We start from the raw sequence: 18,580 nt of genomic DNA on the forward strand, positions 1-18,580 counted from the left end.
GCGTCCCTGCGCCTGTGGACAGTGGGCATCCCATCACCCAGTGTGTCTGTGAGAGGCGTCCCTGTGCCTGTGGACAGTGGACCTAGGGAAGTTAGTGTTAATTTGTATTCTTCACTTACTGGTTTTTAACTCAAGGTCAGGTTTTTAATCCTGTGAAAGGTTACATGATTGTGAACTGGCATAAAGTCTGAAGAGAACGGTGAAATGGCCTCCTTTGTGATTTCCCTGAAGATGCCAACGTAAGATGCACCAGAAACGCTAATTAATGAGCATCGAAGTGGAAGAATAGAAATCAACCTGAGCTGCCCTTACATTTTGGGAGCTGGATTGACCTTCCAAAAGAGAAATGCAGTATATGTTGTGATACGGGCTGGTCAAGCAATTAAATGCAGGGGCCTTTTATGCCAGTGCCGTGGCCACCTACCAACCCACAGCTGAAGCGGTGCACCCCCACCAACAGGAAGCTTCAGCACAGCCAATCGCAGACGGCCAGCTGGGCGGTCCAGACCAGGCACCGCTTCAGCTCCAGCCAATCAAATCATAGCACCTTCTCTTTCACAGCCTTTCCCAACTGGGTGGGACAGTGCTGAGTTCTGTGCGGCCATTCAGACTGACTTGAGCGTAAATCAGCTCGGAAATTGCAGTTGCCTATTTGACCCGATAACAGGACTAAGAGGATTCGTGGTGTGTTTGGTTGCTTGGTTTGTTTGTTTTAATTAGAGCTAGGAATAGAAACACATATCCTAACATTTCTCCACTTTCTCATTCATTCATTCATTTGGCAAATATGTATTGAATGCCTACTGTGTGCCACCATGGATACAAAAACCTGAAAACTTTTCTTTCTATAGAGCTAAGGGTCTTGTGCAGAACATCTTGCCCAGTGTTCACCTCAAATCTTGAAGGGAGTGAATGTGCACCCCATTTAAAAAGCACCAGAAACATAACTTTCTACCACAAAAGCCCAGAATACAGGTTGATTCTGTTGGATAAATAGTAATTGCAGAACCTACTAAACGACTTGCAAGTTGCAACAAGAGGAAGTTGCGTTCTGCTGTGGTGATGCGGCTGCTTGAGATGGAGGACTCCCTGTCCGTCACCAGGTGGGACTCCGCCACTCCCAGGAGCCCTCCTCCTCAAGCAGAGCAGAGGCGGCAGCAGGGCCCTCACCTTGCAAACAAGTTAAGGCGGTGAAAACCACTCAGGAAGGTCTGACAGGAGAATGCAAGCCTTTGGCAGGGTGTTCTACTAACCAGTCCCACACTGCTCTCTAACCACCCATACCTGCTCTCTAACCAGTCCCACACTGCTCTCTAACCAGTCCCACAGCTGTTCTCTAACCAGTCCCACAGCTGCTCTCTAACCAGTCGCACAGCTGCTCTCTAACCAGTCGCACAGCTGCTCTCTAACCAGTCGCACAGCTGCTCTCTAACCAGTCGCACAGCTGCTCTCTAACCAGTCGCACAGCTGCTCTCTAACCAGTCGCACAGCTGCTCTCTAACCAGTCGCACAGCTGCTCTCTAACCAGTCGCACAGCTGCTCTCTAACCAGTCGCACAGCTGCTCTCTAACCAGTCGCACAGCTGCTCTCTAACCAGTCGCACAGCTGCTCTCTAACCAGTCGCACAGCTGCTCTCTAACCACCCACACCTGCTCTCTAACTGCCCACACCTCTGTTAGAGATGCCCTCCTTCAGGACAGACTCCTCTCCCAACAGTCTGGGCACCATCTTAGGGGCTGATTCTTGTTTTGAGCACCAGTAGCCCATAAAACTCACCAAATATCAGGTTAATATTTGCATTGTCACCTACTCCAAGTTGTAGTAATCCTCCATGATTGACAGAGACTCTTCAGTCCGTGCATCCCCACCTGAATGCACAAGCCAGGCTGTACGACAGTGGGACCCTCCCCCAGCCAGGCTGTATGACAGTGGGACCCTCCTCCAGCCAAGCTGTACCACAGGGGGACCCTCCCCCAGCCAGGCTGTGGAGCCCCACCTTCACTGGTGTCCCTGCATATTGGGTGGAAACTAAGGAAGAGCCCGAGTCCCCAACGCAGTGCCGCCCGAAGCAGATTTGCACACAAGCCCTTGAGCCCGGCTCAGTGAGCACGTCAGGGAACGTGTGACGCCCACGTTCCTGACTTAGAATCTCAGGGAGAGAAGGGGGTGCCTGTAGTTCCGGGGGTGATAGGTCTGCTGGGCTGAGGGAGGCCTCCCCCTGGCCGCAGCTCTTCTTGCTGGTAGGATGTGGGATGGTGGCATCTGGCCAGGCTGTACCGCAGGGGGACCCTCCCCCAGCCAGGCTGTGGGACAGGGGGACCCTTGGGTTCTTGACACACTGGGCTCCTTCTCCCTGCTGGGCCCAGAAGCAATGAGCACTTGCTTCGCGGCCGTCCAGCCCCACCTTCACTGGTGTCCCTGCATATTGGGTGGAAGCTAAGGAAGAGCCCAAGTCCCCAACGCAGTGCCGCCCGAAGCAGATTTGCACACAAGCCCTTGAGCCCGGCTCAGTGAGCACGTCAGGGAACGTTTGACGCCCACATTCCTGACTTAGAATCTCAGGGAGAGAAGGGGGTGCCTGTAGTTCCGGGGGTGATAGGTCTGCTGGGCTGAGGGAGGCCTCCCCCTGGCCGCAGCTCTTCTTGCTGGTAGGATGTGGGATGGTGGCATCGCACCCTTTTAAATAAAGACCGGATGCGTTGGTGTTGGTCTGGAGAGGAGACTGGTCATTTGCATAGGAGAGTGACATACAGGTTGGGGCTTTGAGGTTCATCTTCTGAGAAGATCATAGGATGTGCGGCAAGGCCAGGCTGGCGTGACATCAGCTGTAACCTGCCAGCAGCCATCCTCGCCTCTTTCAGAGTTTCCTTTTATATATGCACACGTTCCCTTCATAGGGAGAGCAGAGTGCATTTAAAGGAAGCCTCAGCAAATCAGAGCCTCTTTCTAACGTTATTTTTTAATTGGCTGCTACTGTAGTGTGACCTAAAGCCTCGGTATTTAGCCCTCCATGCACCGCTGACTGATGAAGGGATGTTGATGCTATGGCAGTCTTGCTAAGTGTCTTTTATGGGGGGGCGGGGTAAAAAATTCAGCTGTATTATGAAAACCTCAGATTCCTCGACCCAATCGGTTGGCTGTTGGTGATGCCATCTCTGTAATTGTGATGTTCCAAAGTGCGTGGGCCTGTTTTTCTCACTTCCGTAGCGGCTCCATTCTGCAGTGACATGGAGCCGCTCTGAGCATTACATTCCTGGGCAGTTACTGCACTTGGATAGAAGGTGTCACCTGGCTTGTGGCCTATGCCTGACACCACCAGCCGATACATAAAATGGTCACCAGAAAATGGACTGGGCCTTACCTCATTACTTAAAAAGAAATCCTGGCGTCTGCTTCTGTTTCAGAAGAGATTCGGTGGGTTATAGCATTTGATTTATGAACGTAATTAAAACATTACTGATGAGCCTGGGCCATGCAGTCAGCCACCTGACTGCTCAGGATATTGACAGTCATCCTGCTGTCAGGCTCTTGCTGGGAACTGTTAGCTCCCTGAGTTCTAGAGGTGCCCGTGGGACCCCAGGGTTTCCAGTCGCCTGTGGAGAATACGGAAGTTCCTCTCCCGGTGAAAAGGACAGGGAACCGGCCTTGTCTGTGAGTTTCCTTCACTCAGGGAGGGATCTGGGCACATAGACCTCTGTTTGGTCCCTTCTGGGCGTGAGGATAGCCCAGCTGGCCTGCGGTCGGATCGTATGCCTGTAAGTACTGAATGTGTGACAGAGGAAGACATTTTTTCTGTGTGATACCAGCAAGATTAATGTGTACCTTTTCACTTAGCTATTAAGGTAACTGTGGCAGCTGTACCCATAAGTACATGGTAGTGTGTCTCCAGAAACCTAAGGGGTAAATTAGGAAAATCAGTTACCAAAAATGAAGGTGCCTGTCCTATGGCTTAGTATATGATTTTTAAACATAAATTCCAGATATGGCAAACTTATAGCCTGTTCTTCCTAATTTATGTGAGTAATTGACAACTGGTAAGCAGCCGTTAGTAACACAAAGAAACATTTACCTAAAACAAACTCAGTTGTACTGAAAAGGCAGAGTGGATTAGATGTTCAGCACTCTCTTTATTATTAACCAGAGGCCTGGTGCACCAATTCGTGCACAGGTGGGGTCCCTAGGGGTGGCCTTCGGGGATCGGGCTCCAGCTCTCGCCCCCAGGCTTGTAGCCCCAGCTAGTGCCCCCAGCTTCGCAACCCTGCCTGGCACCCTGCCATGGCCCGGCGCCGCCCCCTTACCTGCTCAACCATCCTGTCTGCAGGACGATCTGTGGGGGCCAGGCCCCCCACCCAGATCCGTCAGTGCCTGGGAGTCGGGCGACAGCCCCGCCCCCACCGTCGCTGCTAGTCACCTTCAGGCTCCCACTAGCACCCGCCTTGGCCTGGCACCACCCACTCACCTGCTCCACCATCCCACTGCGGTCCCACTCTCATCAGGGCCGGCAGTACCTCCACTGTCACCCGCTGCCAGTGCCCACCATGTTCCTTGCCACCCCCTGGTGATCAGCACACGTCATAGTGAGCAGTCAAACTCCCAGTGGTCGAACTCCCGGTCAAACAATTTGCATATTAGGCTTTTATTATATAGGATGGAAGTTGAGCATGTAGAACCCTCAGTGGCTATGCTGAAAAATATATCCTTTCTGATTGCTTGTAAATTACACATGGGGAAAAAAGCCTTGAACATAACCTTTGCTTCCCCTTAATTGCTGGGCTGAAGTCAGCAGTGCATGGAAAACGTAGCCCTTCCGTGAGTCAGAGATTAACCTGTAAGCAGACGTTACATTTCAGCCCGAGTTTGGGGCTTTACATTTAGTCTCACCCAGAAAGGTTCACGGGTGAGAATGACAGAGGCTCCCAACCAGGGACTCTGTCACTGATGCTGTGTCAGAATGAACAGTAAGGCAGCGGGTCCCGTGTGGTCTCTGCTATTGTTGTTGCTGTTGTGTTTGTTTTTCATAACCTTCGCCAGCCAGCCTCTCTGGGTGTATGTCATACACCAAAACCAGCAGGCATGGTTGTATGTAGCTTACGGGACAGCCTGTAGCTCTCAGAGGAGCTCTTTGCCCACCAGCAGTCAGTCCTCGGTCAAGGTCGTCCTGCTGTCCTGTGCCCGGCCTTTCTTTACTGATTCCCTTCCTACAGTCATCACGTCGGGAAACCTTCGCCATTTCGCCAGCAGGTCTAAGCATAGAGCCGTTTGTTACCTGCAGCTCAGCTGGCCCTCAGGCCGGTGAGCCTGTCAGAGACCCAGCTTCTTGGGAAGCTCTTCCCACTCGCTGTGTCAGCGCGCGGGGGCGGGGCAGGGGCTCTCCGCAAAGGCCTTGCGTGCCTCGTGGTTTTCAGCCGTAAGAGAAAGATCTCTGATAGGAAGCAAGACCTCCAGTGCGTCCGGAAAGCAGCCACCCCTGGAGAAGACCTGTGCAGCCTGGCCAGCAGGGTCCCGGCTGAGCCAGGCCGAGCCCCGGGTCCCTGTGTCCTCCTGGTTCCATAGGATGAATGTTCATGAGCAGCCACTGCTTGTAAAGGCCAAAGGGTTGTTGTTTAGGTCTGTGATTGTCTGACAAGGGTGAGTTATGGAAATTATTTTGGCCTTTCAGCCAACTGATGTCTTGCCCTCTCACATTTATTACTCTTGGGAACATTTTCAAAAATATGCATTTACAGAGTCACAGAATTAAGTGAGAAACTGATTTAGGGATTAATAGCTTGTTCAGAATAGACAAAAAATAAAACTCCAGTTTCATCTAGGTTTTATTTTATTTGCAAATGTATCTGCTTGGATATTTAACTCCAAGCTCTTCTCTCCCCTCCCTAGTTAGTCCCTGCCCCTCCCTCATTCAGCTCTCACACGCTTACAAACTCAGTTTTGTTTTTGTTTTTTGTTTGTTTGTTTTTAAATATATTTTTATTGATTTCAGAGAGGGAGAGAGAAACATCAATGCTGAGAGAGAATCATTGATCGGCTGCCTCCTGTACGCCCCCTACTGGGGATTGAGCAGGAAACCCAGACATGTGCCCTTGACCAGAATCAAACCTGGGACCCTCAGTCCGCAGGCCGATGCTCTATCCACTGAGCCAAACCAGCTGGGGCACAAACTCAGCTTTTAAGCAGCTAGTGGAAATAAGAATAGCTGGATCACCTACCTAAGTACTTCCCTGAACACTTGGATTGTTATTGGAAAACATGGTTTTGAATCAGAAATTTCTCCCAATACGCATTTTGTGGGACTCTCTCAGGTGTATTTCTACTTCGTTCTCCGCACCAGTGTTCTCATCCCCAAAACCGGGGCTGTTTCTCCACCAGTTTCGGTCCCCAGGACAGGCTGGCTCTCAGGAGACGGTCGGCGCCCTTCCTTCTTGTTTATGTTCACATGTGAGAAGACAGAGTTTCAGTAAGAGCCACCAGAACCTCCATCTCCTCGTCTTTAAAGCCGTTTGAGTAGAACGCGGGAGTTGTGCATAGAAGAGGCAAACTGATTAATATGCAGTGTCACAGCTTATTGTCGCATAGTAACATATGACATATGATAAAATGTATCCATTCCAAGCGCCACAAATATCTGTGGCTTCACCTCAGCATGAAAGCAAATGAGTTTCCTTTAGCTTGAGTGAGTCTGGAGATAAACTTCAATGTAACAAAATGTCTTTCACAGGAAATATTTGATGTGGCGCAGTTGGCTTATGAATCTCTTATCTATTCGTAGTTCACTCCTTAGCGTTATTAGTCAATTTAATTTGAGCAAATGCCAGGATTACTAACTAATTAGAAGGGAGTTAGGGAAGGCAGAGGGTGGGGACGGTGGGGGCTGGTACTCCGGGGCGTGTGGCAGCAAGTGCTGCATCTGATTGTGCCTGACGATACCATTTGCTAAACATTGTACTTTGTGTTGTTGTCATACAGATAAGCCTCGGGTGCATATTCAGATGACTTACCCTCTACAAGGCCTGACCCGGGAAGGGGACGCACTTGAGTTAACCTGTGAAGTCAGCGGGAAACCCCAGTAAGTTCTCAAGGCCATGGTTGGCGGGGGTCACAGCAGGACACGTCACCACACAGAGACTGGCCTGTCACTCTCTCCTGCTGGAAAGGTGGAATATTCTTCAGGAAATAAAAGAATATTCAGTGGACTAAATATCGGTGGTTCTTAATGTTGACCTTAGGGAGAAAAATGAAATACCAGCTAAGATTGAAATCTCAGCTAATTCTATTTTATAATCAGCAACATGATTGTCAGAACTGTTGTCTCTCATATACAAAAAATAATCCCAATAAATTGTTAGTGTGCCCACAATCTAATGATACATCTACTCCCTCTGTGTTCATGTCTTTGCTGCTGGGAAGATAGTTGTTAGACAGAAATTAAGCTGCTGTGTTTAGGGCCAGCTGGAGGCAAATGAATTTGCCCTACCTTTAATTTTGCTTCTCTTTCCTGCAAAGACAAGTGACTACTGGAAATATTCTTGTTAGTAAGGAATGATTCAGGAACTTTTCTCAAGATATATTCAGGGTGTCCCCCCAAAATGTATATACACCTTAACAGCTGATAGCTCAATTTTGAAAACAAAATGTATTGTAATAAACACTGCCTTTATAATTATTCAAAGTGTGTGTATACATTTTGGGGGGACACCCTATATAGGTATGTGAGAAGAACCAACAAACACTCCAGTGTCATTGCAGCGTGAAGAAGTTACTTGCCCCTGATGGATGAATGAAGGCGAAGTAGAGGAACTGTGTCGTCACTGACACAGCAATACCCGCTGCAGGTGTCCTCAGTGCAGTTGGGGAGGGGGGGACGCTCCAGCAGAGTGGAGATTGGTGTTAATGCTTCTTTGGGGAAAGTAATCCACAGAACCCTAAAGGGGCACCTCGGGTCAGTGCCGGGAGTGGCACTCAGACTCCCAGTGTCCCCGACAGACACGGCGTTGAGCTCCCCCTGCTGTCCCCCCGGCATGATTTTTTTCCTCTCACTGTTGCTGACCAGCGTCATTATCGCCGTTTTCGTGTAAGGAACTTAGAGCCTCTGAACAAGAAGCTTTGGAAAGGGCTTTCCCACGACAGCTAAGCACCGGCCCGTGGCCGGGTCGGGAGCCCAGGGGCCTGGCCGCAGGAGGCTCTCTTCCCCTCCACCCCTCCAGGGGCGCGTCCCTCTCCCAGGGCAAGGACTGGCTGCTCCCTGTCCTGGCCACTGGGGATTGCAAGGCGACCTTAGGAAGTAGGAGTGTCTTGCTCGTCTCCTGGTGTCCAGAGTTGCGGGTGTACACGCCCAGCTGCGGAGTGGCCTCTCCTCTGAACACTGGAAGACTCAGCGTCTCTTGTGAACACTGCTTGAATTATGCCCTAGTGAGCAGCTCACCTGCCTCCAAACAATCCCCAGGAGAGAAAATTATCCTCACGGGCCTCTTGCTACTTGGGACACCTATGTTCAGCCACATTAACTGCATTTCCAGTGTATGGCTCGCTAAACTATATTTTGTTTATCTATTTCTTCTGCTGAAGGGGGTACGGTATTTGATTGCATGTGGCACGGGGACGGTAAATGACAGGTTCCCTTGGGACATTGATGCCAGAGAGGGTGTTTGTGCCTCGCGCACAGGAACAGGCGCGAGTAGGAGCAAGCTGGCATCGCGGCTGCTAACCCGCCCTGCACGTGGCCTGTTTGCTCTCTCTGGAAATCGCACACAATACAGCGGTCATTGGACTTGCCCTTAGAGCTGTGCACGGGCTCAGCACCCACCCCACTGGTGGGCTCAGCTGTCAGGCGCAGGGCCGCAGTCTGACTGCAGGGGGCCCGCTGGCCGCTGCCTGCACGGAGCACATGTGGTGCTGATTCTTAAATGACCCACGGGCTGTGGCGGCGGGCGCAGGTGTCATTAAAGAAAATGGTAACTTCAGGTCCCCTTTGGAGGTTGGAATGCTGCTGGACAGGCGGCCCGAGTCTCCGCCCCCAGCAGCTCCTTTGTGGCATCGCTGCCCCTGGAGGTGGCGCTGGGACAGGGATGTTCCCCTGCACTGGAGTCGGCGCCACTCTCCCTGCAGCCCCACTGAGGCACAATCCTATCCTGGCCGCGATTTCCTCAGAGGTCGAAGGAGCCGCCTGAAGGAGCGATAGTTGTGAAGATACTTTTGAACGATAATTTGTGTGTGCAATTTTGGCTCTGGTGCATCTTGTGAAATGGGCCTTTTCGTGATGGATGCGAATGTGGTACTTAAATCATTAAAGCACCATGGTCCCTGCAGAGTTCGCCGCTGGGGCTGAGGAGGCCTGTGGGGATGACCTGAGGCCTCCAGCTGTGGGCCTGCGGGTGCACACAGGGCGAGCGGAGCCTGCAGAGGAGGCACCACCAGGGAGCACAGGACCAGGTGGCCGGAGGGCAGCGAGGCAGTGCCGCTTGGGTTGGAGGAGGGCAGAGGAAGTGAAGGCATCTTTCCAGAATGAGAAAAGGTGATCCTGATAGAGCAGAGCACAAAGCAAGCACTCCTCAGATGTGGACGCCCATCCCTTTTTGTGAAACTTGAAATCCATTTCAATATCACAAGTGTCTTCTAAGCAAGTGTCTCCTTGTGCCAGTCGCCCCCAGATTAATGCGTGGGTCGCTAGCCGGGGATGCAATTTCCCCTCGTTAATGAGATGAATAACAATGCGTGAGCTCTGTCCTGTCTGAATTGGTGTGAAACCAGACAGCAGGGCAGACTAATAGGGTGTGCTGGTTATTTTCTGATTTGTTGAAGATAAATTGGAAATCATGAGACTCCCACTCGTGGTGTGTTGAAAGTTTTTCAACACCTGATAACGTTTAAAGAAAATTATATTCCAAACAAATGTTTTGGAGACTTCACAGCTGTAATCCTGTGAACTTAAACTACCTGCGGTAAGTCCTCTTTAATTGTGTCGCCCTGCGTGTGATTCCATGTGGGAGCGCGCAGTCTGCGCAGACCTGGTGCGGGAGATAACGCGCCTGCCCCCCCTCTTCTCCGCAGGCCCGTCAAGGTAACCTGGGTGCGAGTGGATGATGAAATGCCCCAGCACGCCGTGCTGTCCGGGCCCAACCTGTTCATCAATAACCTGAACAAAACAGATAACGGGACGTACCGCTGCGAAGCCTCCAACGTCGTGGGGAAAGCTCACTCGGATTATACGCTGTATGTATATGGTACGTGAGATGCAGCTCTCCTCCCTTAGCCGCGGTACATGTTGCTGCTACTTGTAGTTCTCTCCCCAAGTCTTTGGTCAAGTTGAAAACCCATAACCCAGTTGTTTCCTTCAAGAAGCAGGGCCTGGGGCAGACCCCAGCATCTCCCCTGGGAGGGTGGTGCCAGGCTGCGGGGTCCCCAGGCACCTGGAATGGAGATGATGTGAGAACTCCAACCGCACCAATTCATGCTTTTCAGCTTAGAAAGTTTATTCCCATTGGTATTTTCCTGTGGTGCCTGGGTTAACCTTTCTCCTGCTTTGATGAGCAAACTACCCTATTTTCAGCATGAATCTGGTACATTACAAAAAGGTGTTGCAAGGCAGTAAATAAATGGGAAACAAAACAAAACAGAAGGTCCTTGGTAGCTACGTTAACCACCTATAGATACTGCTTTAGACACAATTTTTAAAAAATTTTGTTTGCTTTCTTAATATCTTTTTACAGGATTGTTAAAGTATGTTACAATGAATTTCGTTCTCTAGTCACATTTTAGTGAGCATCCCATCGTGTGCCGGGCATTTTAAACCTTTTCCCCATTTACATCTTCCCGTCAGCTCTGTGTGTGGTGACTGTTCCCCCTTAGCTGAGGGACCAGCGCCTCTCCAGTCTGATGATGACAAGCCGCGTCTCTCCTGCTCCGTGGCAGTCTCTTGGTTAGTTTAAAACCAGGAAAAAGAGCCATGAACTGACATGACACAGAATGAGTAACCATAGGCAGGAAAATGCCAGCGTCTTCTAAATATCTGAGGTGTGAGTGCATGTCTTTCTTCTTGTTAGCAGTGTAAATAACCCCACTGTAAGTGTACAAGTATACACATATACACAAACAGACATGTGAAATATTTATTTACAGCAGACTTAGAACCTGGCCACTTTCCTTGTGAAGAAAATAGAAATCACATTCTCTTTGATGAGATGGAAGAATGCTTTACACCATATCTACGTGGATATTAAAATAAAATCTATAGCCCATACCTGAGCTTTTTGTCCTTAGCATAATGCAAAATTAAAGGACCACTCCTCGTCCCCTATTTAGTAGACTTCTAAGGTCAGTGTTTGCTCACTGCCCCTGTTGTCTGTGATCTGCACACGATAGCATTCCTTCTCCCCGGTAGTTAAGGAGGTCAGAGTGAAGGAAATGACTTTCCCAGGTGGGTGCCCTACTTTTGGGTGACAATCCCCGTCCCTCAAACTATTCACGATGTGCCACTGGCAGCGCTGGAAGGTGCATGCCTCCCTCTTGCTTCCAAACTCGCCCCTCTGCTCTCTGAGTCAGGATGTGAACCTCAGTCGGTCCCCACATTGCTGTTACCCAGGTTTAGACTTTGGTTCAGCTCTCCTTAGAAGTGCAGATTATAAGAAGTAGTGACAGAGTTCCACCAGCCTATTATATGCTTCCTTGATTCAGAAGACTCAAACACCTAGAAAAACAATGTTGATTTATTGTACTTGCTGCTCCTGCATCTCAAGATGAGAAACACTTTATGGGTTTGGTGGACAGCGATATGTGGATAATTTTGGGTACTAGCTCATGGCTAGTATTTATTCCACACTCTAGGATGACTGGCTGTATTACATGCATAATCACCTCTGATCTCCACAATCACATCAGGAGGTAAGCATTATCTTCATCCCATTTTACAGAAGATAAAATGAGGCTTAGAAAGGTCACATAACTTGTCCAAGTTCACAAGGTTACTAAGTCAGAGCCATGGTCCTTTGACTCCCAAGTCCACAGGGACATTTGTATCTTTGTTTGCAGTTCCTTTTATTCTCACTGATGGCCAATAGAAAAATTCCCTCCGATATAAGACTGCTCTTTTGGAATTAACTCACTGGGCCAGAGTGCATTATGGGAAAGCCAAGAAACATAGAGACCTGCATGTTAGGTTAGCACATGGCATTCACACATGTCCCCACCAGGATAGGGCTGGTCCTTGACGAGGGCCTTGTGGGATCTGCACTGTACCACCTCCCTACCTACCGCTGTGCCCCTCGCAGGCCTAGGAAAGCAGGCTAGAATACTCACCTGAGATGTTGCTAGTCTGTTGATAAAATATTCTAGCAATTTGAGAAGATGGTGAATAGATTTTCTTTTCAAAGCCGATTTACTGTGCTACTACATTAACTTTCAAAGTGCTTTATGAGCTAAGAGTTAACATGCCTTTACAATGTTTAATTCTCTGGAAGTAACTTCTGTACCTCGAGAATCTAGCTGCTTCGTGCCTGAGCCCCAATTTGTTTTGTTCTGTTGCTTCTGTGTGTCAAACCCAGCTCATTAGCTCCAACTCTGCATTTTTTAACTAGTGGCTCATGTTGCTCTTGATGCTGGACACGATCTGAGCACTGAGTTTTTTACCTGTTAGCAGAATCTAATTCATTTAGGTCACTTGAGCCAGATGTGAAGGACAGCATTTCCCCAGCAGTGAGGAAAATAATTGAAGATGTGTGATTGTCCACAAAATGAAAAGAACTGTTGACCTGAGTCTCTGCCCTCATTAGGATGGCCCAGTCCTTGTTTATAACCGTTTTTTCAAATCACCTGCAGGTCCTCTTTGATTGACTGGTGGACATCACATATTTGTGCCAATATTTTTACAGACAGGTACAGAAATAGCAGTCTAGGGTGTCAGGGGAAGCCCCCAGGTACAGATGTGTCCATTCAATGATAAGTATTATAATTGAACCAGCACATTAGCTGCCCACTGCTGGGCAGCAGGCGCCTCTCTGGGTGCAGTGGAGTTGGGGACTGGAGGGAGTGGAAGTCTTCAGTGCTGCCTCAGGGCCAGCGCGCCTTGTCTGCACCTACACGTGTGTGGGGGGGGGGGGGAGTGCGTCCAGGTGAGCTGCCAGGTCACACCTGTGGCCCCTGAGAAAGTGTCTCAGGAGCAAGACTGAGCACGCTGCCTGTTCTTCTTAAAAAGTAGTTTTGAAATCACCAATTTAATGGTTTCTACTTGGAGGAGAATGAGATTTTGTTTTTGTTTTTAGTGGATTCCTTCTAGTCTTATGTGAGACTGCTTTAACAATAGCTTAAACTGCTTGTGTCCTCAACTTAAATAAATAATGTCTCCCATAAAACGGAACAACTTGCTGTTGATTCTTCACTGTCAAATGAGTACATATGTGTATGTCTGAGAGAAGTCCGTGAGGGACGTTAAAACCTCGGATTATTAATCAATAGTAGGAATAATTTTAAACAGGCATTACAACCAAGAACCAAGATCATGTTTTCATCAACTTTCAGGAAGTTGTGCGAAGCCCAGTAAAGGTGCAGTATATAATTAAAGTTTGATGTATTAATTAGACAATCTGAGAGCGCACTTGGAGATTAAAGGACACCAGATGTGTCAGGGAGAAAAAAATTGACGTGCTTTAGATAAAATTTAAAATCAAAAGCCTTCAAGTCATCTTCTGCTCTGTTACAGCGGAATGGTGGCTTAGTTCAAAGTCTTGCTGACAGTTAACACATTCGGTTTGATCATTTGGGCTTGGAATTTCTCTCTTTCATATTTGCCCTTCCCTTTTCCCCAAAACCGCAGCGTCTGACAGAGGCTTCCCCTGGGATTCCTGGCTCTGAGGGTCAGGCCTCACTGACACCTAGTCCTCTTGTTCACGAGGTGGAAAACGCTCCTTCGGTTTCATCCTTGTCGTCCACTTAGGTCAAGCTCTTAACATGAGCAAAGGCAACTAACTTATCAATATCGATAAGTTGTAAACTTTTATTGACTTTCAAGGAACTTGATACCTAGTGGTGGCATTCTCTCTTCTCCGTGTGGAGGTATGCGGAGGCAGAAGCGGTCTTGCCTCCTGCTGGGCTGCGTGGATGGAAATGAGAGGGTTAGCATTCCTAAGAGCAAGGAAGCAGGAGCCTGCAGACAGCCGGGTCCCTGCTCCCGCCCGTCTGTGGAATTATAAAGTGAACGACACCCATCATGCCCTTAAGTGCGGAGCTGATTTAACTTCACCTTTGAAATTGGATCCGGTGGGGGCGGTCCTATGTTTTTATTTTTCCTCCCTTCTCTACTTCACATTTCCTCATCTTCATCGACGTCATTATTACAACACTCTTCTTTTCTTAGCTCTTCCAACCATGGCTTTGGGATAATTAGAAGACATAAATCTTTGGAGGAGACTTTTGGTTTTAAAGGGGAGTCATCCAACAAACATCTCAGTGTCCTCATGCCTTTGTTTTGTCATTACTGGTCATTGTTGTGTTCAGCATTGTGGGTTTGATTTTCCTTTTTTTTTTTTTATCCAGATCCCCCCACAACTATCCCTCCTCCCACAACAACCACCACCACCACCACCACCACCACCACCATCCTTACCATCATCCCAGGTACGGTACGTCATTACCATGGAAATGTCCTGCATGGTGTTGTCTTTCTGGTATGTATAAAACGAGGCATACAAGTCCCCTTTCAGTCATCGGGATTTCATTGGTCCTGCACTTTGGAACTTCAAAGACTGTGTTCTTAGGTTGAATCTTAAGGACCTCAGACAATCTTTAACATTCAAGCATTTAACAGCAGATCGGCTATCTTGCAGCTTACCCACAAGAGAACTCTTTTTTTAAGCATCACTATTTAAGCAAATGCTAGGGAAATGGCAGCCTGGTCTTAGAGGACATACTGGTGGCTGATGCTCAGCCACGGTTGTTGAATGGTAAGTAGTCTGGCCTTGCGTCTTCTCCTTGTCTCCACTTCATCTTCATCCACGTGAATGAAAACGCACACCCTTTAACATGCCCGTGTGGCCATGTTCCCAACGCGCCGCCATCCTTCCTTCCCGAGACTGCCTGCTGATCATGCTGCCCGTTCGGGTCGCCTGGGTGGTGACAAGAGATCGGAGGGAGTCGCTGCCTTTGCTGTGCTGGGCACCCTGGCTGCCCCCGGAGAAATGTGGAGGGTGGAGCCGCTGTGGCTGCTGTGACGGCTTTTTCTCTGCACCCTTTGAAGCTCCTGTTCTAAGTGAGATTCACAGTCTCCCATTCTGACTGTCACTGAGGCAGGAGCCCGCCGTCCACCCCCTTCTCGGGCCCCAGCAGCTCTCACACGGCTCGATGGCGCCCATCTGGGAGCCTTGGAGGCCTCTGTCCACCAGGGTAGGAAGGGCTAGGTGCCGTGTCCACCAGACACGCGGGATTCCTTAGGTAAGGCCTTTGCCACTGCACAGAAACACATAATTCTTTCTATGAGAAAAACTCTGAAAGATGACTTTCTGTTTCATTCTGTTGCCTGATGAGACTGCGGGTCTCTGGCCCTGTGCCCCCGTAAACAATCGTAGCACTGGACCTTCCTAAAATCACGGAGGATTCCCCTCCCCATCCTTCCGCGAATGCTCTTCGCCGCCCAGCTGTGGCGCACCCTGCACGGTGGCTTTCTGCAGACACTTCAGTTCTCACCCGAGTCCGTGAGGTGGATATGGAAAAGTCAAAGTATTCCTGAAAGGGAGGCTCATCGAAACGGTTTCCTCCACCTTCAGTGGCGCAGAGAGCTCTAAGCCGCTAGTGAGGATGTCTGAGTGTTCTTGATGAAAGCAGCAGTGCCTTCACTTAGGACCTTCTGAAAGTCCATCCACTGGTGCTGTGTCGCTCTGAGCTCAGTTCTGTCGAGCCGCTTTGAAGTTCTGTCTGTGCGGATTTCTGTTCCGTGTTTCCCAGCTCCTCTGAGCTCATGAGCTCGGCTTGTCGGTGTGGCTGGGTGCCTCCCCTCCTGGGTCCCTGAGGAGTGCAGTGAGGGGCTCCTCCCCAGCTCCCATTCCCGGAGCAGCCGTCACCCTCCACACCAGGCCACTGCCTTTATGACCTCTCACCTCTTGTCCAGGGTGCCCCTCGTAGGCTGCGCTCGTGTCCCCGGGTTTCCACCGCCCCTGGGAGCTGCCCTGTGGGTGTCGTCAGTTTCATCGCCGGTTCTCAGGTCCCGCACAGGGAGCCCGTGCCCGTTCAGGGAGCCCTGCAGCGGTCCGTCCATCCTGTAGACTTGCCCACAGCCGGCTCAGTAGCTCCCTGGGGTGGGGGCGGGGGCTGGGGAACCAGCAGGCGCACCCTTCAGGGTGGCCGAGCCTGCCTCGCCGTGCAGCTCTACATTCTCTCAGCGGGGCACACTCCCTTTGAGCTGGCCTGTCTTCGGCTTAGGCTTTTTCTTTTGTTAAGACCTGTCCTCCCACTCCCTGACCCCTCTCCACAGTCAGTCTCAGTGGCCGGAGAGGCGCTTGGTCCCCAGCCCCGACTCTTCACTCCCACCCCCGCTGCTCGTACTCCGCTGCTGTCAGTTCACGCTCATGCGGCAGACCGTGTTGAAGGGACACTTTAAAAACAAGAGTGCTGTGTTCTGCCCACATTGAAGGTGCCTATGATAGGGCCTGTTCCAGCGTCGCTCTCTCTGCTCTCGGCCTCTCATTCAAGGTTGTGCTAGGTGATCTCCCGGGCGCACTGTGGCTCCTGGTGTCAGCTGCTGGCCCCTCTGCACACACAATGCACTCGTGGTCATGAATTCCCAGAGCCTCACCTGCACTCCCATGAGCAGGTCGACAAAAATTGCCACTAAAACAACACTGGAGAATCAGCTGCCTTAACGGCTGTGATCTTACAGGCTTGCTGTGTCTTAACAAGCCGCTTTGTATCTATTTATCTTGCCCAGAAAGTACACCCGTGGAATTTAACATTGGCTCCGTTCTCCAAACAGATTAAAGGTGATGAGCTGAATGCTTCTGCGTCCCATTGAATAAAGTCCAGGCTGTCCCCCGGACTTGGGTCAGTTCCTACAAATTGTCCAAACTGAGCCTTGCCAAATGGGTAGCCAAGTTCATGTCCACTCTTCTCTCCTGCACTGCTTGGTACGTTACAGCCACCATTAGCCTTAACAGCCTCAACAGCTAGATCCAGTGACAGTGACATAAGCCTGAACGTAAAGAAGCCCTCAGCCGTCTGTTTTGTTTTTCCTCCCAGTCAAATGCGGTAACTGCACCCGACTCCCAGGTCAGAGCTTCATTATGAGAAAACGTACAAATTCGACAGAAAAACGTTTGTAAACTCCATAGGTCAGAGTTGATTTCTGGTGTCTCTGAAAGGAAGTATTCCATTGCTGCCTTTCATCCTCTGTAACCAGGACACCCAGGTTGTCCCATTAGGGAGGCAGGCTGTCCTGGAGTTCCCTGTCGCCCCGCCCTCAGAACAGCCAGAGCTTCCCCCTGGAGATGCTGAGAGAGCGCTGCAAACGCCCTCTGCAGGTGGCCCCGGGAGCCACAGGCGCGCAGGTGGGAGGAGCAGAGTCCCTGTCCTCCCTGGCCTGGGGGGTCTCCTGCCTGGCAGGCAGCCTCCTCCGTGGGCATCTGTGCAGGCTCTGGAGCTGAGGAGTATTTGGCTTCCCAAGCCTATACGGCCTTAATGGCATAAGAATCTCTTTCCCAATGAAAAAGCAGACGCACACCCAGGCACAGACCAGAGGGAGGCGCGCAGAGCCTCGAGCACCCTCTGTGAGGCTCTCTGGTGTCTTGATGTCCTTCGTGGGGGGTTGATGTCCTCACATCTATCTCTGTTCCGACCATTGCTATTGGCAGGCAATATTGAAAAGTCACCCCAGGTTGTGGTTTCATTCGGGTGGGTCTGTGCTCTCATGTGGAGGAGCCACCTGTGTGCCTGGCGTGGTCCCGGAGTCCTGTGGACACAGACACGGCCTGGCCGGTAGGAAGCCCTCACAGGTCCCTCCCGGAAACCAGCCCGAGGGGCCTCGCTGGGGGTCGGGCGCGTTTTGTTTCGTTTTGAACTTTTTGAAGGCGGTTGACATTTTGTGTGAGGCCCACATAGAAGTCCCGCTCTACGCTGGTGACCGCTTTGCCTGCCAGTGTGGTCACACTTTCCCTCAGGCTGGGGGCTGGGGGGGGATGTGCGCCCCGAGGCCTGTGCGCACTGCGCTGTCTGCACTGGCCGCGTCAGGGCTTCGACCTGCAGGTCGCCGCATGCGACCCCCCACATTAAACACTGAATCACCCCAGAATAAGAAATGAGTAGCTATGGGGCCAAATTCAGAAGCACATTGAACACTCCCTTCGTAGCAACGAAGTAGGTCATTTCTAAGTGAGGTTTTCTCCTTTTTTAAGTACATAGCCAATTAGGATTTTTTGTTTCTTGGAAAAGAAAATGGCAAGGTTTCTCTGATTGGCATCTGAGAACTGAAAGCCCGTTTCCGTGGGGCAGTGAGTCCTGCCCTCAGGTTCCCGTGGCTACTTCAGCTGCCGGTCCAGTGCACGAGCCGACCTGTGTGCGGTGGGTCTGGCATCAGTAGAGGAAGTGACTCGGCACGTCCTGCGGAGCATCT

General features: G+C 50.4%; 1 protein-coding gene across 1 annotated transcript in view; it reads left to right on the plus strand.

Moving 5' to 3' along the window:
- The window catches only part of CADM1 (cell adhesion molecule 1), a gene marked incomplete at its 5' end in the record, with an annotated part of 349,313 nt that overhangs the window by 301,730 nt on the left and 29,003 nt on the right, over window positions 1-18,580 (plus strand). The window contains 3 exons of the mRNA XM_005856899.1: window positions 6,964-7,063; window positions 10,045-10,217; window positions 14,521-14,601. Coding sequence (XP_005856961.1) covers window positions 6,964-7,063; window positions 10,045-10,217; window positions 14,521-14,601 — 354 coding nt within the window. The remainder of the gene's footprint in view (window positions 1-6,963; window positions 7,064-10,044; window positions 10,218-14,520; window positions 14,602-18,580) is intronic.

The sequence above is a fragment of the Myotis brandtii genome, unplaced genomic scaffold, assembly GCF_000412655.1.
Source record: "Myotis brandtii unplaced genomic scaffold, ASM41265v1 scaffold105, whole genome shotgun sequence".
NCBI classification, from domain to species: domain Eukaryota; kingdom Metazoa; phylum Chordata; class Mammalia; order Chiroptera; family Vespertilionidae; genus Myotis; species Myotis brandtii.